The sequence below is a fragment of the Vanessa tameamea genome, chromosome 8 (genome assembly GCF_037043105.1).
Source record: "Vanessa tameamea isolate UH-Manoa-2023 chromosome 8, ilVanTame1 primary haplotype, whole genome shotgun sequence".
Taxonomy (NCBI): domain Eukaryota; kingdom Metazoa; phylum Arthropoda; class Insecta; order Lepidoptera; family Nymphalidae; genus Vanessa; species Vanessa tameamea.
In genome coordinates, this window is record NC_087316.1 from 10,964,753 (window position 1) to 10,992,562 (window position 27,810).

At 36.1% G+C, this 27,810-nt stretch overlaps 2 protein-coding genes across 18 annotated transcripts in view; both read right to left on the reverse strand.

Annotated features, from left to right (window-relative positions):
- The window catches only part of LOC113404820 (protoheme IX farnesyltransferase, mitochondrial), a 93,330-nt gene that overhangs the window by 19,459 nt on the left and 46,061 nt on the right, over positions 1-27,810 (reverse strand). The window lies entirely within an intron of this gene.
- LOC113404816 (rho GTPase-activating protein 23) overlaps positions 3,038-27,810 on the reverse strand; it is a 319,300-nt gene continuing 294,527 nt past the window's right edge. For 16 of the 17 annotated variants that reach the window (XM_064215552.1, XM_064215551.1, XM_064215550.1 and 13 more), the window contains 9 exons: positions 9,270-9,428; positions 8,722-8,929; positions 8,286-8,494; positions 7,843-8,053; positions 7,487-7,746; positions 7,174-7,300; positions 6,829-7,042; positions 6,646-6,725; positions 3,038-6,088 (listed from right to left, as the gene is read on the reverse strand). In XM_064215552.1, the coding sequence (XP_064071622.1) occupies positions 5,094-6,088; positions 6,646-6,725; positions 6,829-7,042; positions 7,174-7,300; positions 7,487-7,746; positions 7,843-8,053; positions 8,286-8,494; positions 8,722-8,929; positions 9,270-9,428 (2,463 nt within the window). In that variant the 3' untranslated portion in view covers positions 3,038-5,093. Of the gene's footprint in view, positions 6,089-6,458; positions 6,520-6,645; positions 6,726-6,828; positions 7,043-7,173; positions 7,301-7,486; positions 7,747-7,842; positions 8,054-8,285; positions 8,495-8,721; positions 8,930-9,269; positions 9,429-27,810 lie in introns of all 17 variants that reach the window. The other variant, XM_064215561.1, reaches the window with a different exon arrangement.

A 27,810-nucleotide genomic window follows, 5' to 3' on the forward strand; every position in this document is an offset into this window, starting at 1 on the left:
TAGTAGTCGTTTCTGAATGTCTGTTTTAATATCTAAATGTTTTAAGCATCTGTTGTAGAATCGTACAATTTAGTGATACTATTGAAATATGTCCTTCGAAGCTTACATATGACTTGATATAAAGATGTTATCCTCTATTTATCTGTCTTTGCCGCTGAGTGATTGGATTTTAACATACCTTATCTTATTGTAACCATTAATTGCTCGCCTTGAGTTGACAGTTTGCTGTTAATTATAACGAATTAATATTTTACTGCGCTATATTGCTCGTTAACGTACTTGTATTTTGGATATAAAAATCATGTCTGCCTGGCCTCCTGTGTAGTTAAGTGTGGGTAAAAATTAAGCGTGGCTTGTATTATCGTATTGCCAAAGATTTGGACTGCACAATTTTGGTTAGTGGAATTATAGTGCCACACTGAAAAAAATATGGGATCTGCTGATTTTGTAGGTCAAAGAGCAGATCCCATATTTTTTTTTGGACTGTATGTCGTCGCTTGAAAAACGATTTGCCTTCGTAAGGAACTAGTTTCATGAAATGGAACCATAATATTCGGCTATTTTTTTATCACGGCATTAAAGTTATTTTCGTACTCCATCGTGCAAAAATAATGAGAGTGGTCCGTTTTGAGGTTTGTGCAAGAATTTTATAGAAGAATTTGAAAGAATTTTATAGATAAAAAAATAAAGGTAACGATATTTTTATCTTATTATCGGTTTCGTAAATCTCAGCATAATTTTAATTATTATACTCATTATGATATTGTAGAGAGCAAGAGACTTGCCTCGACTCGTTCCGGGTCCTCGAGTTTAGTTTTATTACAGGATGTGTGGCTGAATGAACGTTAGAATATTAATTTGGGCATTAAATTATTTACTCAAAATTTGATCTCGGACATTATCGGTAATTGATTGTCCATGACAGTTGAATCTTTTCTTCCTCCGCCTCGTGTATCGCTACATCTTTTCAAAAACTTTTATTCAATATTGCAATATCTCGATGTTCTAGATTATAGGAATTGACGTATGTTGCGCGTTTTTGAACTTATTTTGGTTTTGTTATACTATCCAAAGAATTTGCCATGAAGTTTCAAACTCGTTTAAATTTGTTTTTATAATCTTTAATTTATAATAATAGCCGCGTTGCATTCGTCAATATGTCACTCTGACTTAATACTGGTTATCTTGCTTGTTTTAGCCTGTTATTGGTTTAATATAAGATTCAATTGTGATATGTTACGGAATAATTCATACAAGGAAGATAAAAGCATCGCATTTGTTTGTGATCGTAATATATATAATACTGTGTTTGAATATTTAAAACTATCGATTCTTAAACTATCAATATTTCTACTTTTATTTCTTAAATAATTATGTTTATTTTGTTATTTCAAATTATAGATCTCCACGTCGTCTATAATAGACGTGCATTAGTATGAGTGAAATTCGTGCTTGCAAGTTGTCTTAGTGTGCGAGAGTCGACTTAGTCAGGACACCAAACACAAAATAAACACAAATTAGATTATATTTAAGGTTGTTGTTATTAAAAAATCCTATCAGACATCCTGTAAGTACGAACGTCATTTATACTACTGTAAGGCGATAACTACGTGAAGTCTTCGTGAATGATAATTACATATTGTTTGATGATCTTTTACCGAATAAATACATGTATTATTTATATGATTTGTTTGTTAATCAAGCAGGATAGGCAGTAGAATAAATTTTAATCGATATCACTTCAATATGCTGTTGTTAAAGTAGAAATCGGTGTTAAATGTGACTGTAGCGATATAACAAGTTCGAACGTAGTATTTAAACTATTAGGTTATGTAGTGTGTTGACTTAAAGTTCAAAGTTAGTTTAAGAGTTGTTTGCTATATATGTTTTAAACCTTACTTTTTCGATCTACAAATTTTTAATTTAAAAAAAAAAATTAAGGTCTCACAATATAAATTAATAAATTATAGATTATTTATAAAGTATCAAATACAACCGATGGGTACAATTACTATGTTTTAGAATCAGCTTTGGTAAATAACTGTTAACGAAAATACCTATTTTTGATTATGTCTAAAATGTTGTATCGATGTCCGTGAATTGATGTAATATACATATATAGCAAAAATTAAATATGTGTTTTATTTTAAACTATCTGCTAAATTTTTACTTGACTAATATTAGAATCAATATTGTCGAAGTTAATGGCAGTGGTATTAACTCATAACGTTTAAATAAGCGACTCAATATGCAAAAGGTCTTATTACTGTTCATTGCACTAATTTGTTTTTAAAATATATAATAGAAGAATAAATATGTTGCTTCATAAGTTTGTGGAAGGGAACAGATCAATTTCCAAAAATGTGTAAAATGTTTCTTAATGTGTTACCTACGTATTTTTAAACATTGTCAATAAGTGGAACAATTATTTTAATTATACCTTGTACAAGAAGCTTGTCTTTTTGTCAGATGTAAATTTTTCTGATCGACATAACTTTGCAATGACGAACATATTATTTTCTTAATTTAATGATTTAAAAATTGTAAAAAATACATGAGGTCAATGTTGTACTCACTGGATCACATTTTTTTATTGATATCAAATTCAAATTGAGGCTTTAGTCATTTTGACGACCTCCGTGGTCGAGTAGTGTGTACACCGGTTTTCATGGGTACGCCACTCCGAGGTCCCGGGTTCGATTCCCGGCCGAGTCGATGTAGCAAAACTTCATTAGTTTTCTATGTTCTCTTGGGTCTGGGTGTTTGTGGTACCGTCGTTACTTCTGATTTTCATAACACAAGTGCTTTAGCTACTTACATTGGGATCAGAGTAATGTATGTGGTGTTGTCCAATATTTATATTTATATATTTAATATAAAATGAAAATAAATTTAATAATTACGAAAATCTAAATATTTAAATTATGTGTTGTTTCATATTCTATTATAAAAATTCTCTAGATCGTGTTGTTTTGTAACAAATAACATTCATATATCGTGCCAGCTGAAAGGGTTAACAAAGTAGAAATCATACACATTTTATAAATTCATTTAATATTTTATTTTCATTTCTCCAAAATATACACAATGACAAATAATGTAAATCTGGTTTGAACCACATTTGCAAAATGTCTTTAATAGTGTGCTTATTGAATTTGATAGCGGATTACACGAAGAGCATGAATAGGTTACTTTGAATACAAATCACTTGTAAACTGACAGGCGAGCTTGTCCTGGCGGACACGCGTTTTATATGTACCGAGGCTCGCTCACTGCCGACTATCCTCTACTACTACGTATGATGTAAAATTAGTAAATTCACTGTTCCTACAGTTAATGATATATTTACAAATAAAACTTTAAAAGGAACGCTTTGCAAACATTCAACAAACTTGAGATCGTCTTAACATAAAGATGGTATTAAAATTTTCTTTAAAAATAATGAACGAAAGTCTAAAATATCATTTTACAGAAAATATTTACAAAACTAATCTTATTTTTTTATATAAGAAAGTGCCGAATCACGTTTTACATCATTTCGTAAATAAATAACAATTGAATTTAGCCTAAAAATACTTTTCTTTGATAAACAAAACAATAAAAAATAATTGCATTCAACAAAGCTACGATAACAAATTTAATATAAATTAAGGATAAAAGAAATGTACAATTTTTACAAAGCTTAAGGGATCACTTTCATCGCTACCGCTGTATAGCTGTTACATCCGATACTCGCTCGTCACTACGCTAGGGATAGCTGCTAGATTGTGTATAGTCATGTCTAAACTCATAGCATCATTATTTACAATATAAACTAATACAAGTCGCCTTTGATAATTTTAAATTTAAGGCAATGAAATATACACGTCATTATATAATAGCTAGAAATGATTATCGTAATTCTTGCCGAATGAACCACTAGCTGGTAACTTTAAATTCATAAAATATCTACTATTCATTGAAAATTGTGCTTAAAAATTGATATCGCTTAAATGCGAAGGCAAGTAGGTGATGTAATGCATGTATGTTTAACATTTTAATAATACCATAAGATAAATCATTTCTACGTTTGAAACTCCAAGAGTACCTACGTTTAATCTTATAGAAACAGTCCTTAGTTCAATAAAGTGGTGTTATAGTGTTCTGGTCATACCTTTCGTCTGGTACTTATCACTTATCTTATTTATTATAATTGTTTAAGCCCTCGGGCGTACCTAATTAATTCTCATATTAATTACATACTAGTAGCACTTATTTTTAATTATATTATGCTGTTTATTTTGCACTCTTAGTCATTTTCAGTTCCACAGCAACTCCAATAAAAGTAGTTCAACACCTACCGAAGGAGTCATTCTACAGAATGATTGTAGATTAGTGGACTTTCATGAAAGCGTACGCTGTCGTACGAAACTCTACAACTATGGAAAATATGTCCATTTTCATGATAATATTTCATTGTATTTACATCTAATAGCAGAATACTCTTCACTGACTGATATCTGAATCTAGTCTTCGTCGTGATACATTTTGCGTAACTATTTCCTCAATAGAAACCTTTTTTATCATTCTTTGGCATTATTTAGTGAGCTAGGTTCATTATCGCTTCCACTAATAAATCGTGTAACACCTATGTATACTTTCTCCTTGTCAATATAATATATGTGTATTGCACTATTCAATCAATAAAATTGCAGACGAATCACTTTCGCTCTGTATCATTCATTATACTATACGTTAATATCTAAAATTTCGTTACTTTGCTATCGATCAATTCACGTAGACATTGTAAATGCGCGATACGAACACGACACGTTACAGAGGATTCTGAGTATTATTAGTTTTATTTTGATCAATATTTTATATTTAGAAATTTGTGACTTAATCTATTCAGTCAAATTAATCGAATCAATAATAGCCTCTCTCACAGCGACATCCACGAACCGTCTCCGGATGCGAGCCGGATCCGACTCGTCGAGCGTCACAGAGAATATATACAATATAGCACGGTCGGCGCGCGAAGGTGCACGCGACGTCGCATCGCTTTCAGCGCGGGAGTGAAGAAGCACCGACAGGAGGCGCGGGCGGCCGGCGCGTCACACGTGCGACTCGAGCGGCGGGCGCGGCGGCGGCACCAGCGGCGCCCACGCGCGCCACGCGCCGGCCGACAGGTCGGGCGACGACGTGCGCGTGTGGCGCGCCGCCCAGCCGTCCTTGTCGAAGTCCTTCGTGCCGCCCACCGTGTGGCGCCGCTTGATGCCGCGCTCGGGCATGCCGTTCTTGCGCTTCAGCTTCGTGGAGCGCCACGCGCCGGCCTCGCGGCGCCGCACCACGTTCCACTCGCCCTTCTCGAGCTTGCTCGGCCGCTCGCCCTTGCTCAGCGACTCGGAGCGCTGCGGCCGCTCCGCGCGGCAGTTGAGGCTCTCGGAGCGCAGCACGCGCGCCTCGTTGCGCTCGCGATCCCTGTTCAGCGACTCGGAGCGCTTCAGCTTCGCGCGGTCGACCTCGCCGTCGCCGGGCTCGGCCTCCTCGCAGTCGAGGGCGGCGCCGGCGCGCTTGCCGCAGTCCGGGGCGCCGGCCCGCTGCGCGCCGTAGTTCGGGTAGAGCGCCCGCTCGATGCCCTTGTCGTTGTCGGGCAGCGCGTCGCTGGAGTTCTGCGATCTCGTGTCGACGTCCTTCTCGTCGTCGCGGCGGTCGTCGCGCGGGCTCTTCTTGGGCGCTCCGCAGTTTTCTTTCTCGGAGTCGTTGTCGGTGCGCGGCGGCGTGGCGGGGGGCGAGGCGGGCGCGGGGGCCGAGGGCGCGCGGGCGGCGCGGGGCGGCGGCCAGGCGCGCGCGTCGGGCTCGTCGGAGGAGGAGGAGGCGGAGCGCAGCCAGGCCGCCTTGAGTTGGTCGGCGCGCGCGCGCACGGGGGACGCCCCGCGCACGGAGCCCGCGTCGGAGGGCGAGCTGCCGCTGGACTTGCCCTCCTCGTTGTCGTCCTGGCACTCGTCCGCGTAGGGGATGCTGCCGTCGTCGAGCGGCGAGGAGTTGTTCAGAGTGCGCAGCTTCTGGTCGAACGTGCTCGTGAGAGAGGACACCAAGTCTCCGGTTCCTATAACAAGATCGGTGATTACTTTCGGTCGCTGTGGATGTTAGGTATCTATTAAGGAAGCGGGTTAGGATTAGGTCGCTCTGTTTTCGGGTGATGTACGAACATGAATGGATGACGTGAGTATGTATGTACAGAGAGATGCGGTGATGGGTCGCACGAGCGGCGCAAGCCGTGCTGTCAGCAGCCGCTGTTTGTGAAGCATTAGTTAGTTATTTATGAGTCAGTGTCGTCTACGTTCACTCTTTTATTAGATTAAAATAGTGCGGAAGTTTCCGTCATCTAGAATTAAGAGTGAACGTAAATGGCGAGGATTAACAGAGCCGCCGCGTAAACGCACACACTTGCAACACGCACGCTCACATTCCTATACCTTTAATGTGGACAAAAGAAAGGGATTGCTGTATCTACTCTCTGAAGTCAGTACCGGACACCTAGTAGAGCAAATAATATAAACCTTTACACAAATGAGCAATATTGAGCATAGTCGTTTATTGAATAGGAAATATTGTATTTTCTAAGTCATAGTAAAATTTAATTTATTTATAAACGATATTTACCATCGATGGAGAAGTTGTTCAGCGTGTGCGCGTGTCGCGAGATCTCTTGCCGCCCACGTCCGAGCGTCTCCATATCGGTTCTAAAAAAAAGTAAAAAATATATAATGGCTTTATAAATACGACTAGTAAACAAAGACAAGGGATCTTGCCAAAGTAGGCGAGCGGGGAGCTGGTCGTACTCACTTGTCGGGCTCCCGCTCGTGCAGGAAGTGCGGCAGGCCGTCGTAGTGCGCAAGCGCCGCGGGGGGCGAGGCCAGCGGGGAGCGCGGGGGGGAGGCGCCGGGCGAGCGCGGCTTGTCCTCCCACTTCTTGTCGCTCTTGCGCGGCTTGCGCTGCATCTTGCGGTTGGCCGCCGATATTATCGAGGACACGATGTCGCGAGTCGACACGTCTTTCCCTGCCGACAGTCGAGCGATCGTTGTTTGAACGCGGTTTTGATAGAATATCTACGCATTTGGCGTAATTTCAGGGCGTAAAAAACTACATTTAGACGTAATTCTTCTATATCGAGGGAATATTTAGGCGTACCTTCAATCTTCTTGACGTTGTGTATGAGCAAATCGCGCGAGGGAGCGGGTGCAGGCGACAGCTGGTCGGAGGCAGGCGGCGGCTCTGCGGGTGGTGAGCCCTCCTCTTCCTCGAAGTACCAGTCGTACTGTAGGTGATGTTACACAGGTAAAAATGGGAATGGTTTGATGAAACTCGAAAGGATGATAGTTTGTATGGTGTGTAGACTATAAAAACTGAATTAATATACAGATAAACAAGATATCCAAAGTCCTCGTAAAAATAATAAATTATAACTAAGTGTAGTTGTCATATCAAAGTTCTTTGGACTCACGTGTGTCAGGAAGGACTCGATTATGCGACATTGGCTGGACATGTCGTTGACCATAGCGAGCATGTCGTCGCTGGCCGCTCGTACCAACGTTGGACCGAACACGATGGCTAAGTTTCTTGCCTCCATCTTGTTAAAAGCAGAATGTGCGACTACTTTGCGCAAATGTTGGATCAGGTACTTCAGTGTTTCGTAGTGAGCCGGGGGAAGGGCGTGAACGAGACGGCGTAGCTCGCGCGCTCTTTCCGGCGAACGATCGGCCGCTGTAATAAAAATATTCGCAGTGTAAGTACATCTATGTGAATAATATTCATGAACATACAGCTGCTACGATAGTAAGTGAACAAAGTGATACAGACCGATGAAAGCGGGGTAGAGATGTTTGGTGAGGATGGGGTCGGGCAGCCGGCGCAGGTAGGCCTTGAGCAGGCTGGAGGCCACGTGCACGTCGGCCCAGCGCGCGTCGCAGGCGGGCGGGGGCTCCCCGCGGTCCAGCGCCGCCGCCAGCGCCGCCACGCCCGCCGCGTTGCCGGGCACGCGGTACACGCCCACTGTGCGGAGCCCGTAAGCCTGCGAATGACGAACGTTAGTGATGTGAACTCAGTTAACTTTTCTCGTTAGCAATAATAATCGAAATACACACACGATTTTCTATTTAGTCTTTAAGTGAAGTTTTTAATATTCAATTAGTGGTCTGATCGAAGAAAATATTTCGTTCGCATGTGGCTTGGATATCCAAGAGCGAATCAGATATCATTTAAACTTAAATGTAAATCGACTTTTACGGCTAGACTATAAGTACCTCGACAGCCTGAGCGGGTAGCGTGACGGCTTTGGGCACAGAGGGAGTTTCTGCATCTGCGGGACAGCGCTCGAGTGGAGCGCCGAGCCAGCCTACGACGGTGGGCGCCGCGCTGCCCGTGCCGCCGTGCATGCGTCGCAGCTGCTTCGCCACGCGACCCTTCCACGTCTTGTTCTTAGGAGACGACGGGAGAGTTGGTGTCGGGGGACCTGAAACCAAAACAATTGATTAGATTTCCGACATCGTATTTTATTAGGGTTTAAATTATATGATCGCGGTTAAAGCCTGAATCTAATGAATGCCACTTACAATATTTTAAAAATTTGCTTTTATAAAAAGCTTAAAAACATTTGATTAATTCTTAACGTTTTTTTGGTGGCTGTATCACACTAAGAAATTAAAAAAACAAAATAAACATTTCTTTCAGATATCTTACCGGTAGGCGACCTGTTCCTGCCGATCTTTTTAGTGCGTTGCGGTGGCAGTGGCGAGGGGCACTCTGCGGTGGCGGGTGCAGTGGTGGCGGTGGGTGGCGCGGAAGCGGGCGCGGGCGGAAGTGCTGTCGCTGGCTCGCCCGGCGGCGGCTCAGCTGAATGCCTTCGGAGAGCCGCCAACCAGCGCTGAGCATCTGCAGCGCCTTCCGCCTAAAATATAGATACATTTTTATTTAAAATTGGGAATCGATGATTTGCAGCAATGTTATCGTAACTTTGGAAGTTATCATTATCGGTCGTCTTTTTAGAAGTACATATATCTTAAAAATCTACACAACTGAAAAGAACGAAGAATTCTAGAATTGGGAATATATAATAGTTAAATGTATATATTACAATAGCTCAAGTTTCGCATAGAAAGTTGCATTTATTTTTATTCAATTTTTTTTATTACCAATTCTTATAATTTGAGATAGATATTTTTGAAACAATGACAAACTAGGTACGTGTTTTTCCACAAATAAAAAAGATAGAAAATAAAATACAGTACCTGGAGCAGTAACTCTGCGCCCGCAGCGGTAGTGACGCGCACGACATGCTTGCGCTTCGTATAGTCGTCTGCGAGGGCGGCGAGCGAGTAGCGGACGTCAAGCGTGTCACGTGAGCCGCTCTCTGCGCCTGTCGCATTGCCGCTGACGGCGCCGGGGCTCTGTAACAATCACAGTTAAAGTTACTTTAATGTGTTTATAAAGATTTTGCGTTTATCATTAATCTCGTGCTAAGGCGTCGTGGAAAGCCACGTGAGAAAACCTACGTGTTAGGAGAAATTGCACTAGTAATCAGGACTAGAACATCGTTGTGGAAGATTGTTAGATATCCTTCGCACAACAGAGGGACATTAGGTACACGCTGTTGCTATTTATAAAAAGTAGATATTAGCAGCTTGGCTAACTACTTGAACTTATATTTCTGTCGTGCGTTTGAGTGGTCCGGGGAATTCGACATTCTTTTATAAACTATCACAATATTTGCACTGCAACAGTTATAAAACTGACGTAAATAAAACCAAGGTGAATATAAAATTAGCGAACATGAGAAAAAGTGCGTTCCGAGCGTCGACAGCGCTACTGAAAGGATTTGTAATCAAATCCTATAATAACATTTATCGGATATGGTTGCTGCATAATTATTATTTATCTTATATTTATAAATTTCAGTAATATTTTTAAGATATTATATATATATTTCAATGAGAATTAATAAAATGTTATGAATCGAGATTATTTTCTTGTAAACGTTGATAGGCTTATCATGAATTTTCTTGCCAACACTTTTATACACAACATTACAGTAAACTTCGGCACATCAAAGCCAATATTATCATTCTTCGCGAATATTTCCATCACATTCCGTTTCGTTGTTGGACGAGGCTGAATTGTTTTAAAGTCACATCAATGGCGATTGGCGTTCCGCGCTGAAACGTTGCCAAATTCAACATATTATTGCTTTTAATCCTTACTAATATTATAAATGGGGAAGGGAATTTGTCCGTCCTGCGTTATTGTTTGACCTTTCCATTTTCATAAATTTGGTCGATTAGTTCTTCGACTTATAGACAATCTTTGTAGACTTTTATTTCGATGTTAAATATTAACACTAGTCACGAACGCATAAGCGAAGCTGCGGCTAAAAGCTAATGCTCAATAATTTAATCAAAAAATAATCTTAATTAAGTTTTGCCAATATTATATGCATCGAGTATGCATCACTATCAGGGTTCATTTAAAAATGTAACTCGAATTATGATTTATATAACGGCGAGGCAAGGACCGGTGTCTAGATTTTTAAATGGCTGGACGTGTTTGAGATTGAAATTTATTGCGCAATCTTCGGGACACACTGACATTCTGAGACAATTTTTTAATTAAGTTCAAAGCGAACAATGTGGGCCAGAATGATAATGGCTTCGCGGTAATAGTTTTGTTTCTAAAAGCGTAAGTAGGGAACCAATAAGTGGCAGTTTGTATGTACCGATGAACTTATTTCAAGTATCGTGAACTAATGCAACGTGTGTATCGTACACTTTATAACAAAATTTTTAAATATGACAAATTTTTTATGTTTCGATGTCTTTCGATCACGGTTGGACTGAACGAATTGGTAATTTTTATTTAAATAGATGTCGGTTTAATTTACACCTTCACAAAGCGATGGGATTTTCAATCATAATTACTCTTCTCAGATATATAATATTCCAGAAAAAAAATGGCCATTTATATTTTTATAGGAAATTGTACATTTAAAACTGTCGTAGAAAATTGGTTCATTAAATGAATGACGTTTACGTCATAAATGATAAATAGTCACGAATTGTTCATCACAAAGGAAACCACAGTTGTATTATGATAATTTGTATTTGAATCTCTAATGTCATGTCGCTGACGGATGTGACATGATAGTGCTTTCACCCCTAATTACGAGCATTATGTCTTTGAAACGGAATAGACGAATCAGGCGATTTAGAGACTCACACGCCAGGGCTGCCAACACTTTATTATTATTTGTTAAATAGCTTACACTCATATCGAATACGTCGAGATTGCCCAGGACATGTGACTTTGAATCGATCGCGGATTCAAATACGGGCCAGCATCAGTGGGTTTTGAGTGAGGCGTAAGAAAACACTGAAAGGAAACCTGTACGTGAGGGAAGGAAATATACTACATGTGCGTGAATTCACACTGAAATTGTGGAACTGTTCCAAAAACTCTCGTTAAGGGGAACTCCTAAAAGGGAGGATGTATTCGTACTTTTGCGCTGGAATATATACAGGCTGTTATTTTCTTTTTCGTAAAGTTTGTTTACATTGTACCGAGTAACGGATCAATTTTTCTAGATTATTTTTATGTTATCGGCCTTAGGATGTTATATGATGTAGTGTTATTATAGTAATCTTATTATACGCCAAGAAATGTTGGTTTTTGATGGAAAAGACAACATTAGTATATTTTGGGGATTTGTTTGATAGCGATTGGGTTCTAGTTTGAAATTTTATTACAAAGACTTGAATAGGTACTATTCAATATTGAATTTTGAATCAAGGATATTGAATAGGTACTATTCAATAACATTCCATGAAAAATATTTTATTATTAATTATTATTTTAAATTATTATGTATAAAAAAATATAATAATTCACAAGAAATAAAATTTAAAGTAACATTTTACATCGTTATTTATCCGTTAGTCACGTCGCTTAATTAAAACATTTTAAATTTGGAATGAAAGTTAAAATAAGAGAAAATAAAAAATGGCAACCCTGATGCTTTTTTCTGTATTTCGAAGCGGTATTAATCAAATGAGCCGCTCAAGTGGGTTACGCGGGTCGAAAATAAGAGGCAACGTCTAAATAACTTGCACTTTAGATATCATCTTGCATTCACTTTCTTTTTGAAATCTTATTAAAATAACTAATACAAGGCGAGTCAAATCACACCACTTCTTGAATATTTAACGTGCGATTTAGCATTTTGCAAAAACGATACGAAAATACTTACTACCTAAACTTTCTATGACATTGAATATTATTAATTATGGATGAGTATTTCTTTTACCTCCTTTTATTTATTATGTGTAACTATTTTTAAACGTTTCTAATAATATGTATATATATATAAACTATGAACCAGGGTCAATGTTACAGCGGATGTCGAACGCATCGAGCTCCCACGATATTAATACGTAACACAAATGAATCGACACCGTTACGTTAAGTAGTCGCTTGTAGGCGTTGACAGGATGAAACCGAGAGTAGTTTGTTTGTCTTCGTTGTCAACGCATGCGCTTAATTTGAGGTCACTTGTGTCTTTCATATGATTATCGCAACTATACCCTTAACAAGACAGATTGATATTTTTGACAGATGTAATTTTTTCTGATCGACATAACTTTGCAATGACAATATATTATTTTGTTAATTTAATGATTTTAAAAATTGTAAAAATAAAAAAAAATACATATAATACCAATAATAAAAGCATTATCCGAAAATTTTAAGACTTTTTCTATTACATATTATTGCTCAAAAGTAAAATTTAAATAGAAACACTGAAAATAATAGACGCTTGTACAATGTTACATCGGTCGGACGGTAGAGATACGAATAACAGACAGTAACTGCTAAAAATATCGATTACAAAAATCCTTATTAAAGATCATTGTTAAGTTATTGTTACGACCGTGGGTCCTTTTGGTTGGGGTATTTTGGAAAAATTTTCTTTTAGAAAAATAAAGTTAGAAAAAAAAATGGATTCTAATTTGAATTACGCATTCCATCGTTCCATCGACTGTTATAGGTATATGTTATATTTTCTGTTTCTCATCACTAGCCCGTCTGTCAAAAAAATTAAGCTAACTTGAACAGGGTATAATATGACACGACTGTTTTTGATTCCATAATGAATATTTTGATCAATATCGCAATGTTAGAATTGTTAATACTCGATTTTATTTTAAGGTTTTTGATCAATATCGCAATGTTAGAATTGTTAATACTCGATTTTATTTTAAGATTTTTGATCAATATCGCAATGTTAGAATTGTTAATACTCGATTTTATTTTAAGATTTTTGATCAATATCGCAATGTTAGAATTGTTAATACTCGATTTTATTTTAAGGTTTTTGATCAATATCGCAATGTTAGAATTGTTAATACTCGATTTTATTTTAAGGTTTTTGATCAATATCGCAATGTTAGAATTGTTAATACTCGATTTTATTTTAAGGTTATGAAGTGCAATATGTTATTGCCATGTCTATGAACATACTTGTACCGCGGCAAGTGAATTATTATTTACAAAATCTATTGTTTTGACCGTATTGGATTTATTATTAGGTTTATAGCTAACAATGATAATTGCACGACTATAGGAATTACTTTGATTCTTATACCGAAGATCTGATTGGAATATTTTTGGTAGAATAATATTAAATTTACATTTAGTATATTATGTATGTGTGTATGTATGTATGTATGTGTATAAAAATGAATATACATTTTCTAACCTAAATTTTATAAGAAGAAATACGGTGAACGTCGATTTCGAGCACCGTGTAGCACAAAGAATAATTACCGACAAACGCGTGCTCGTGGCGTTATTAACTTTCCGTGCACTGATACCATCAGCGACCTCGGCATTTTGATTATGTGAGAAAACAGTCATGCTTTCGATAGTCACCGAAATTACAAGCTGACGATAAGAATCGACGATTTATTGCGTCTGACACACTTTCGTTGTCGCGTCGCCGCGGAGAAAAAACTTTGTTATGTCGAATGTTTCGTTCTTGACCTATTCGTTGGCAGCTAAAGGTTCGCCGGACAGCGTCTGAACTGTGATGTCGTCGGCTTATGTAACAAGTGTTTCTAAGTGAAAAGGTGCTAATAGCATCATGGAGTCTCTACCATGAAACCGAGGTTTAACGGAATAGAAGTTATGACATTGGCTTGTTGGATAGTAGTAGCTTTTCAGAAGTATTCAGCTAAAAAAATTGGTTATATTTAAAAAATGAGTGATCTAAAACCGTATGAAACAGTCTTTAGAGAAGTGCATAAAGAACAAAGAACATTTAACTAATGCTATAAAAATTCAGAATCGCCGATCTCAGACGCAGATAGTGGGACGAAATCCGGGTGTTCTGGAGATTTATTTGTGTCTATAATTCATATTGTACAAGGCGTCGTAAGAAAACATCGCGAACGTCTGGCACATGCGTATCTACCAAATCGCAGTAGCAGCGTGGTAGTATAACCAAAGCTACCCCAGTAGAGAAAAATAGACCTCCTTTTTTACTTACTTCAATATATATACTGACTATACTAATTTCTTTCATTTTATTTATATTTAAATAAGAATTATGTTTAAATAGGCATAAGTATTTCTTAACAAAAAAAAAAAACTTAAAAGGAATATAATTATCTTAATTCGATCCTATTTCTAAGAGAAAACCATTCGTAACTATTTACAAAGAAAGTTGTATAAAACATTGAAATTACGTGCAATCTAATTGATTGGAAATATCTAGGTAACAAAACAGCCTGAAGCTGTAGATGGCGACGGAGTTCTGGGTCAATCGTCTTCTTTTACAAGTCAATTATCGTTAATTCAGAAATATTTACGCCCATATCGAATCAAACTTGAACTAGTCGTATTGATCTGTATGAATTAATCACCACACGGGCATTTCTATAAAATTTGATGTACTATCAACTTATAGTCTATATATTTAAAGTCAATAACAAAACAAAATATTTTAAGTATATATTCCATAAACAGCTTCGTTTTTAGAGTCCTACATTTACCACTTGGAATTTTAAGCCATAAACGTCGTTTAGTGTATGAGCTCTCAAACCGATTGTAACATATTTCTATATGTTTATTTACCATTCACAATTACTTTCATTAAAATCGTTATTATAAAACTATATTCGGATACGCTTCATAAAACTAAACAATGGAATTATGTCATAAACTAAAAGCGTTGCGTTACCTGTATAAACATTGCTATCATCACTGACAGTACACGTTGAGATCACAATTTAAACAATTGTACCAGATATTGTGTATGATATACTTCATCGTTTCGGAAATCTGGACTGCGTAGCCGTAAAATAACTTTTTCACTGTTAAAAATACGACCGAGCAATAAAATAATGTTTACTCAGCGATAAACGCAATACGAATGAAACTTACCAGTAAGTCTGTGTACCAGAGCGTCATGGTTTGGCTGGAGTCCATTCGTATCAAAGCCAAACGCGACGCGTCTTGGTCATTGTCAACGCTTGGCATTAGTAATAATATAGTGATATAATTGTCTCTATGCTGTTTAAATCACTCACTGATTTTATTAACTTCGTATACGTGTAAGGTCTCTTCGGCAATCGCAATGTTTTACGCGAGGCGATTGGATTGACGCAGATCAAGAAGATACATCACTTGCATTTGTTTTTTCGGTAATCCGATCACGGCCGATTAATTAAATTATTTATTCCGAAAATTTTCTTCGCTAAAATAATGTTTTTATTTTTCGGATAAAATAAAAATTTATATATGAATAAACATTAGCGCACGACTTCGATGCGGGCGGGCGGCTCTCACGCTTGCCTGAAGGACTATGGCGCGTCGAGCTGCGTCTGCGCAGAGAAAGTGCTCGCGTACAGACTCCGAGGCGTCTGCCAAATTGTTGTTTTCACGGTTAGGAAATTGGTTGTCTTTTCCGGACGAGTCGCTTCAACACAATGAGGCCTTTTCGACGCAACTTTTCTAATTGTTTTATTTTTGACTTTTCTCATTTTGTTTGGAATTTCTTTATTAAGTTTCTGCTATAGATAATTAAATATTTATTATATAATTTAAATTGAAATAAAAATAAAGATTTTTTAATTAAAGTGTCAAAAATATCGAGAGAAACAACAAAAGTCTTATATTGACATAACATGACTTTAAACGCGTAACACGTTATAACTTTATCGTAATTTTATGGCGCGCGGTTGTCATCAGCGAGTCGTTAAGATTAGCTGCAAGAGTAAATCTAAGGCTGTGATGTGATTTGATATAAGTAAACACCACGAGTTGAATGGGCATCATGTAAATATTATCCGCGGCGTTGGCGAAGGCGTCGTCATAATCTTGATTCGTCATACTTTCCTTTGCACGTCACGGTTTAGGATTTATGGCGTTATTTTCTATCTTTAATGTACCTTCTTCAAGTACTTACATATATAGTTTCACAGTTACATATTTCCCTTGTATAAAATAATCTTTTTCGAACTCCCTTTAATTAGGCAAAAATATCTTATACTTTTGTTGATACATAAATTATTTGTGTTTAAAATAAGCAGAAGACATATGATTTCAGAGAAAATAACTTTAAATATTCTAAACATGCTTCTTCCGCTCCAAATTCGCTTTGTATCCTTTCGAATGTGTTCCTAGAACAGACACTGATACAGTATTTTAGAATTCGTTCGGTTTTAGGACGCAAGAGATCAGCATTAGTAGAACTGTGGCAAGTGACAATTTTGCATCCTCGTTTTGTAGAGACGATTTATCTTGCCAAAAAAATTTCGTGGAATTTGTAATTATTATTTTAAATACATTTCATTCGTCACGGCTTTAAATAAGGCAAGAATGTCTGCTCACGTAAATTTATAATTTTTGTACACTATATTGAAGTTTCAAAATATGAGTATTACATTTCGGTTTAGTAACCCCTGAGTAGCCCCTTGGTACCTGTGTTAGGTAACGCTTGCCCAAACATATACCTTGACCTTTATTAAATTTTAGACCTGAGTTCGACACGGGCGTAAAAGGTAACATTCAATCCTAAGCGGCCTTTTATATTTTACATTAGTTTTTAATTTTAGTTTATTCTGAAATAGGAACCAAGAAATACAAGAAAAAGGTCTTGATCACCTAGTTTGGTATTATTTTAATAAGGAAGTTTGGTGAACACCGAATATCGATTTAGGGCATCATGTTTTGTTCATTCTATGAACCAATAAGTGCAATAACCTACCACTCCCACCTACCGGTACTTTGCCAAACTCTTAATTTGGGCCATAGATATCAATTTGGTCAATATATTTGGTGAGCAATTAACGGTACACGAGCTATACATTCGCAACAAATTGTCCGATGTACAATATAATAAAATAAAGGCGATTCGAAGACGTGATTCGTTTCGTGGAATGAAAATAGACCATGTTTCTGCTTTTTTTAATCTGCAAGAAATCTGTTAATGTGATAAAGTTCTAGAACATTATCAGTATTGTTGAGTAAAAAAAATAATCAAATATATTTTTTTAAATTCATTATTCAATAATACAACGACTGCCTGGATTGAATGAATTATTTAATTTATAGCCAGCGTCACTCAGGATGATATAAGGGTTCTAACAATACTACACATATCCAAATATTTTCAGGATTTTAAAAGTTAATAAAGACAAAACAAATCAAATCAAATGTATTTTATTCAAGTAAACTCGTCAATTAAGCGTTTTTAAATCGTCAATATTTAAATACTACCACCGTTTCGTAAATCAGCAATAGATATATAAATGAACCTTGAAAACATTACACTAATTCGTCGTGTAAAAAGTTGGATCGTCTCAAAATCAAAAGCGAAAGTCGGTTTGGTCTCGATCAATCACAGCATTAAGTTTCTATTGATTTGTGAATGCAGTGAAATACTATTCTTCCTCCAACATTATCAACAATATTACCTTATTAGTGACAACTATTTCCGTAATATTTGCACCCTTTCACGTAACTCACCACAGCTGTCTCATAATCGTATTGCGTCTACCGAACATTACTATTAATATAATATATTTACTGAGTGACGAATGAACAATGAAAGCTTTTTTGTTGTTGATGACTCAACATCGCCATCACGCTGAAGACGAAATGAGTCAAGTCGAAATTAAACACACTGTAGTTAGAAAATTCGATATAATTGACAACATCAATTATTTTTTGTATCAAGAGTAAGGCCAGTGTTTTTTTTCGTCTGCACACTATGTTACATTTTGTAGGTAGTTATGATGCAATATTGTCTGGTTTCTGAGTGCATGAAAGCATTATTCGGAACCTAATTTGTCGTAGTTACGCAATATCTAGATACAAGTAGAAAGCCTGCTTCATCCAATACTCGTGCAATGAAGAATAGCAAACTATTAATTTTGTGGTACTTTAAACATACGGGACGTACTATTACAATATAATTTACTTATTAATAATGAGCCAGCATGACTGGATTACTGATTTATTGGCTAAATTATAAATCGTGAGGTTCATGGTTACTGTTCTGGGTCGGGCAAGTAAAGAATTGTTAGTTTCCAAGAAAATTTCAGTAGCATCATACGAGGTAGTTAGAAGTGTTACGCTACATCTGTTCAGTTGCACTAACGTGTGTATTATTTTGATACGATTCGTGTTAAATAAACAAGACGTCCGTTCAAGGAAAGCCTTGCAACTATTTCGCGAAGATCAAATAATTATGTACATGCAAATTGACCCAGTGCTATCACGGGAATCGGTCCAGTATCATTACGATAGTATATCGTAACCGAAATCAGATCAGTTAAACAAAACCCAATGAAATGAGCTCGTTTCGCATAGATACATGTGGCTCCTTGTGTTACGTCAGGTACGCGCGTCATACCAACATTTAGGTCAGATTATTAATACATTCGAGTTTACAGCCTATTTAAATCTATTTTTAGATATTCACAAAAGTAATATAAACGGAGTGTCGATTTTTGAGGAATATTCATTCAGTTCGCTCGCATGTGTGAAGTGATAAAATCATTTTCTTTTGATGTTGTTACGATTATGCGAAACTAGCCTAGATATTACTCGTACACTCGTATCACAAGAGAGATACTCGTATATTCATTCGGTATAGGATATGAATGAGAAATATAGGTTCTAAAAACAGTATCGGTTTGAACAATAGGAATAAATAACTTTTTGGTTAAGACTGACAATTCAAGTACTAAATTACACAGGACTAAATAGGACGTATAATAGCGTGAAATACAGTGTGGGCCCCAACAAATGCGCGCGCGATATTCCGATATTCTAATCAGATGGGACAGCGATCCGCATAAACCAGCAGATAAGCACGATCTCGATATAAGTTACACTTAGTTTTTGATTGTCAATAACATATCACCGGTTCATATAACAATTACGTTTACATTAAGGTTAGTAACAATTTGAAATAACTTGAAGTAAAGTGATACGAAAGAAGTGAAAAAAAAAACTATTTATGACTAAACCGAGGTTATGAACCCGTTAACCAAGGAGGTATTTATACATCCGATACAGAGTTAAGAAATCACAAAAGTGTACCAATATACAGTTTATTTGTATTGTATATAAAACTGTAGCGATTTCATATAATTGAGGCCGTCTTATCATTAACCGAGGCCTACTAATAATAAAAACAAAAGAAAGTAGTTCGACTTCCATACGTTTAAGCGTGACCGTATACTATTATCGCTGTAATTATTGTTGTTTGTGTTTGTAAGACAATATGTAACCTGAATTCACTATAAGAATTGGGGGGCACATCCGATGCCTCTATGAAAACCATTCGTGCTGAAACTCGTGCTAAATTTATAACAAGATAATTATTTATATTGAGACATTGTTTTCTATGCCTTTGTACAAATAAAAATAAACGAAACAAGGAAAGAAAACTAGGATATTCCGAGAAAAGGTATATCTATTTCGTAAGTATTTCTTAAAAATAGCAATACCCAGATGCGACTAGATTATTTACAATGAATGTAAATTTTTAATGCTAATAACTAAAATACTGTTTAACTTATGTGTAGAATCAAACTTATAATTAAATGGTGACATTTGAAAATACAAAGTTCCAGAACATTGTTTGGAAATTTGACCGTGCGTTTTTGGAATGTGGAATGTAATCCGTAAGTTGAACTGTTTGATGGATTGAGCTGCGTATGACCATCGAGTAGGTTCTGTCCAATTAGGGGCTGTTTATAACTATTCATAGCAAAATATTTAAAAAGTTTAATCATACAGCCACCTAATTAATTATCATACTCAGGGTGGAATTTCAAATGTGCCTGGGGGATGTGCTTAGGATTTGTCGGGCTGTCTACAAATAGCATTGAATTTATAGTAAACTATATTCAGTCATTGAAAATTACAGTATTTCTACCATTCAGAATTGGTTGGCATGTGAAAAATCATTAAAGCTTGCACGGGTTTCAACTTGAAACCTCTATATAAGATTAACGATTTCCAAGCACTGAGTCATCTCGGCTCTACGTCATATTTTCAGCTATTAACAGCAACATACAGTTGGTATTCAAAATGTGTGTGTGAAACTCGCGTGTAATTCGACAATAGCCGATCGACAATTTGAGCAACCAAGGCTATGATTCACGGTACGCTTTCGAGCAAATGTGCAATTAGCCATAGAAAGTAAACCATTATAATTGGCAACCGTCCGTCAACCCACTCGTTTATTGAACGAGTCTATCGACACGGAAATAGAGATCTCCTGGATGCGACACGTGGGCGATGTCTGTCGTGATAAATACACTGGATGGTACACTCGGATGTTTGGACATATTTATAGGTAAAGAGTTATAAAATAACTTTGGAACCGTTATAAATAAAAAAAAATAAGATTTTAAAACTTTTCTCGTATACGAAAATTTCATTTACATAACATTTTTTAGTCAAAGAAACTTATGCAACGAGTTCTTATGTAAATTTATTATCAAATGAAACTATTTAATAATACTTAAGCATTTTATATAAAAACACTTATGTTTAAATTATAATATTGCGTAGGAGGTATAGTAATAACGTGTTGGACGAAAGATTTGTTAATATTTATATAACAATCAACAATTACTGTCTTATTGAAGTAACGTCTAATTAGGCTCAATAAAAGTTTCATTCACAGGTACAGAAAATTACTATGTATCAAAATTTCAATAAGCAAGTTGGCACGTGAGTAATTTCTAGCAATTCTATGAGTATGGTAATTGGCAGTATGTGCAATGAGGTCGTTCACCCCGGCAGCGGATGGACGCGCATTGCAACGTGCGTATGCGCATGGACAAGATCGCGGGATAAGAAGATTGACGGCAACGTAACTATAAATCTCTATCTGGAATTTCGATGGGAACTGCAAACTACGTCTTTAAATTGAGTATAACGATAAATCAACAGCGACTGATTGTTAGAGCCAGTGGAAATAAAACGCGCGTTTACCCATAAATCAGATTACTACTTTGTTATGACAAAGTAAACATATGTATTTTACTACAATTTATTCACTAAATTAATATGTTTCAAAATTTAAGACTTAAATTAATGGGCTAGTTGACATGTTCGTATGCTTTTCTCATATATTACCGATGATTTTTGGTGGTACTTTCTGGAAAGAGACCAATTCAAATATTTTTTTTTTAATTTAATTTTTTGAATTTCCGTTACTGACCTACGTCAAGGAAAGTGTAGATATGTGTATCGAACGTCTATTTCCTTAAAGAGTCAACGACACGTGTATAATAAGCACATACGCATTTCGCAGAAGCCAGACACTCGGTCTGCCAGCGCGCGCGCAAGTGATGCGACGGCCATGTGGTCGCTGTTGCATTACGCCGCGTGCACATTGGTTGCGAGTTTTAACTAACGGCTTGGGAATAGGCCTATTACGATTCGCTCGATACGTTTTGATACATCAGATACATCGCTTTGCCTTAGTAGGTCCAGTTGAGACGGGACTTTATAATATTTGTGTACTATCGAGAGCTGTTCTCTTGTTTGGATCTAATTAAGTGCTTCGATGTGCGTTGTAAAACATTGCGAACAATGATTGTGAGCGGTCAAAAAGGACATGTATCATTTGTATTCGCATACGGTTCGATACAGTAATTGCAATTTGTGGTGCTTTTGTTGAGCGCGCATCTGGGGAGTACTATTGTTTGTTATTGAGTTGTTCTTTATTTCCTCTTGTTTCGCAATATAAGGAACTCGTAGTATTATTTTATTCGTTGTCCTTAAAATGAAATAAGTACCCATAATTTACTTAGTTAATAAAAAAAGCAATGTAACTTTTAATTGATATATATAAAGAGAAAAATGATGTTACTTAAAAGTTAATATATGTATATATAGTTTACAACAGTATTTCAAAATATCTTTAATTAGGTTAAACATTATATATATACTTTCTGGAAATTATTGTTCTATATATATATATGTTGTATTCAATAATAGTCTTTAGTGCATAATAGTTTATATCCTGATATATAAGAAATTGTCTAAAAAGCTTAGTATAAACATCTTTGCGTGATAAAAATGTACAGATGAACAGTGAACACACCTTTCATTTCAGGTAAAAATTAACACCAACCACAATCTTGAAGATGGTTTAACTACATAATTATAGTGACAGTATCTGTCGCATGACATTCTATGAAAACTTATACCATCCCATCACAACTGCACACAATTTCCAACCTTATAACTTTACCATTAAGAGTATATTCCCTTGCGTATGTGAGTGATACATGAAGAGATTAGCGCGTGACGTTGACCACGCAAAAGACAGGATTGCCGGCATCCGTTCCCAGAAGCGTGGAGCTGACAGACATATGGACTGTTGTAAAATGTAAAATAGGATAAGTAATTGGTCAGATGTCGGAAGCGGGTGTGATCATGGCGACCGCGACGTGAGTGGACTTTCTTATCACGTACGTAATTCTTAATAGATCTTCGGAGAAAAGTCAGCACATACAGAAAGTAGATAAGTTTATGGCGTTTATGACGTTATAAGCTGAAAGAAAAAATATCAAACTAAAACTGTTTGCTCCACTGTCCTTGCAATCCTAGCCAAGTTTCCTAACTGCTGAAATTTACGATACAAACATATATTTTATACGATCGTGTTAGTCGCAATGACATTTATATAATTCAACATAATCTACGATGTTTACGAAACCGTTGAAATGCGAAGCATGTAGGACCTATCAATGAAAGGCGAACCATTTAGTATAAAAAGATTCATCGCGGTTCTAATTCTAAAAACCTCTAAAAAGTAATTTGAGTTAATTAAAAATATTGCCATCTCTTTCACAAGTATGGAGTAGAAATCAATAGCAATATGTTTAGTCCTGTCGTAACTCGATTGTGTTGCCACAGAATTGGTACCCTTAATTATGGCTAGATTAAGTCACGTAGATGCCGTTAGGCAAGGCACTCTCCATATTTTTTATGTAACGATAATAGAAGCCTGTAAATATCTGACAAATGTCAGCTCTCGTGTATAAATCTATAATTTTTAAAATAATAACGCTCATTAGAGATGGCTTAAGGCTGGCGAGGGAGAACCAGAGGAAGACAATGTGCCATTGTATTACTATTTAGTAAATAAGTTCGTACCAGACCAAGACTAGGGTTATGATGCTCATATTTAAAACGATATTCCGTGGTATGAACTCACATTTCGAAGAAATCGTTTTGTTTACGCAGCGTCACTGCGTTGTGAAAGATTTAAAAGTCGACTAGGCGCCCGTGTCGTAATCCACGTACATCTCGCACCACTTATTGGCTGTGAGTCATGGATCACGAACACTAACACATCACTACATTTTAAAAACCTTATTTCCTAAAGATTTAAAGAATAATTTATTTTTATTTTTCATTTTCACTTCAAATTAAAGCCACTTTGTGAATGTCACTTTTTTTTTGAACCAGAATATTTTAGGACCCAGTGCGGTATTTAAGTATATGTAATCGTTTGTTTTCGCTTATGCACACGCGATCGACATCCTTTATTATTTCGCATAATATGTTAATATCGATTGAACCCGTTATACTTTATTACTAACTCATGAATACTATAATGCAATAAGTGATTTCTGTTTAAAGGTAAATTTTATTTATAACAATATAACACATTGATATTTTTTTCATCTTATGAAGAAAGTTTCCGAGTTTATTTCTCCAGGCTTCACTTTGCGAGTTGGTAGATTTCAATAGGTTTCACATAAACTAAATATTTTGACATAAGTATTGCCAGCGTTAAAAATCGATTTTCCACTTCAATTACGATGAGACAAGGTTTATGTATATTTTCAAAATTCTTTGGAAACTAGTTCAAATACGAAAAGAATAAATGTACACAAACTATTCTTACACGAGGCCGTGGAAGCAATTCAAAGCAATGGCGTTTTGAAATGTCTTGCACAGAGACAGCTCATTGTCGTAACTCATAACTTGTCTTAAAATTATGTCTCTTTTATCAAGGTTAAGGTTACAATGTAATTTATATTTTGAAACACATCTAAATATATTTTCATTTGACGGAACCGAGTTACTGGGAACCGAGTGACAGTTAGTATACTCAAATTAAAATAGTTTTTATAAATATTATATTTTTTGTCTATATCTTAAGAAGTTAGAATTACATAGTTTCAACCAACGATGGATTAAATAACGATGATCATAAGCCAACTCGATAGCATTGTGTGTTGAGGACAAAATAGGGACGGCCATTGATGGCACGCGTCCACATGTAATAATATGATTTCAAGTTAGAACATTCAAGGATGAATAGCGATTGCGTGCTTCAGGCTCGATTTGCAGGTGGGTCACGCGCATATGCCGCCGGCATGGCGTCACATCCTCCACTCAATTGGCCACGATAATTAATAAAAGAATTGCGCCTGCGCAAGGCAACGCTATGTTCGGTAATGGTCGGCATTTTGAAGCATTGTTGACGTTCTCGGGGACGGACTATTGACATAAAGTTATCGTATCGAATGGAAAAGATCGAACTTGGAATGCGGTGAATCACCAGGTTTTTGACAAGTCAGTAGACCCTTTGAGACTGTTCCTTGTATTACATTGTTCTGTTGCAGTAATGAGCGGAAGTCACAAGCTATTTTATCAACTGTTTTTACTTTTTTAGCTAGATGCTATTTCGATGAATGTTTAAAAATCTATTATTCCGCATGCGTCAGCGAGTGTGCAGCTATTCCCATCTGTTTTTTTCGTCGATCGTTAAACTTTGTAAAAATCTTACGAAATGCATTGTTATTTTTAAATTAATACAAGTGTTTGATAACGTTTATATTCGCTCCTCTTTCCTTAGTATAATAAAGCTGAGCATTTGATGTATAGTGGCATGACACTGTCAGCCTCCTAGACTTGACAGGGCCCTATCAGCTGTCATCTCTCGCCCATTATGTTCTGAGAATAGGCATGTGACCTCAGCAGGTTGCCTGCAAGGCTACGTGCCTTCCCAACCTTTCATATTGAATATCGACAGGTTAAGACCCCTGCTCATTGTTTTTTGTTTCTATTCAATGGGTATTGAATTGGTTAGATAAATTACTTGATGGCGATTATTGATTCTTTGAATAACATTTTGATATTTATTACTAATTGGTAATATTTATATGAGAAATCGGTTAAGCGTTGTCAAAACACTCATCGTAAATGTTATGCATTTCGATTTATTCTTGTATCTCCCGAAGAACGATTCCTTTCAAGGAACACTACATTTCATTCCAGAAATCAAAATCAACGTCTGGATGATAAAATGCATTCACCAACACCCAGACGACAAACTTGTGTACACAGCGGTATGATTTATAACCGACGTAGTACTTAAAAAGACAGCTGTTTTATATCACAAATAAGAAAACTTCCGATGTCTGCTGCGTTTATCTGCCCGCTTTTTGAATTACTAGCTGTTCTTTCCATCTTTGTATGTTTGTAAAGTACCTATTTAACATTTCACACCGAAAGAAATTCATACATCTATTTTTTCGCAACAATAATTTTTTAAAAATTTTGGATTGTTTTCAACTTTTCTGATGAAATTTTAAGGCGAACATATCTTCGTTCTTGAATATATTAAATTTAATAATATATTCTTTATAAGTACATTCATTTATACCCAGATTAATGTTCTCGCTTCGTTATATAAATATCTATAAATTAAAATGATGGAACATCTTATTAAGTGAGGACACTTATTGTTTTATTCATACTCTTTTAATGAATACACCAAAAGTAGAGACTCCAAGGTTCGTATTGGTCGCTGTTACATACGCAGACGATGTACACAATGTATCGGCACAGCTAGATATGGACGATGCGGAAACGAACTTAAATGATAATCATAAAATTTTAAGAATTCACTCGGCCAATGCCAAACACTCAAATGATAATACTTAAATAAAAAATAAAAACCGATTATTTGCTCTAAATTTTATTTCGTTCCAATAAAATCTAAAAAAGCGCAGTTTAGAAATCTAAATTAGTTCACTACAATTAATTACTGTTTATCCAACAGTATTAGAGTAGGATAATGTCAGAAATGTTAATATTAACGCATTTATTTCTAAGTGAAGTGAGTAAACTAAAATCCGGTAAACAACTCAACTGGTGTGCAAAGGTCCCCTCTCCTTTTAAGGAAATTCCACCGTGTGGTTTGTTAGATAATGGGTGGCGGAATTTCATTCAATACATGCAGACTTCCTCACGATATCTGCGATCTAGGGTTAAGACCCATTCTATGCACTGAGCCACCGCGGCTCAATTAGCAATCAAATAAAATTCAAGTACACGAATAGATAAAAAACTTTTGAGAAGATAAATAAATTGCAAAAGCTGCAATTTTTATTGAAACATTTAAATGTGCATTCGATATTTATTACAAAGAATGTAAACTATTTATTTTTTTCTTCATCTTTCTTCGTAAAAATATTTAACATACCTTATGAATATTTATAGAAATATTTTTAGAAATAAGGAAAACCGGAGAGTTCTTCATGGAAGAAACTCGGTGTGCAAAATCATTGGAATAATTATAATATATGTAATTACTTCACTAGGTAATATTATATTTCAGATACATATATGTTATTTTTTGGAAGACTCCATTGTACAAGGACCACTCCGATTTTAATTAGTCGCCACTGTCATTTTTACTCGTTAATCATATAATCCGCTGCCGATATAATATATGTGTGCCTGTTACACTGGCTCACTCAATCTGCTAACCAGCATACAGCAATACAATTAAATACCTAGCTTACTACATAATGTTAGAAGCATTATATAAAATTATTAATTAATGAAATAAAATATACTATATTCAAGGAGACTTTTTCGAACAGCAAGTTCCTTTGATTTGTCATTTTATAAGATCAATGTAACGGTTTATTATAACTGTTTGGAAATGCTAGAATCTAGGTTTATGCTTACCTTTTCTACCGACAAGAACCGGAGAAAAGTTCAACAGTTACACTAGTTAATACGGATGGAGTACTTATTTAAAATTAAAATTTGTAAATCCACTTTTTATGATAAAAATCAATTTAAGTTCTTTATGAAATAAAATGTCTCATATAATTGTAATGCATAAAATTGTAATGTTGTAATGTAAATGGTATATACGACCTTATTACACAAGTAAAATATTACGATATTTATGTACAACGTATCGCTTCCCCGGGG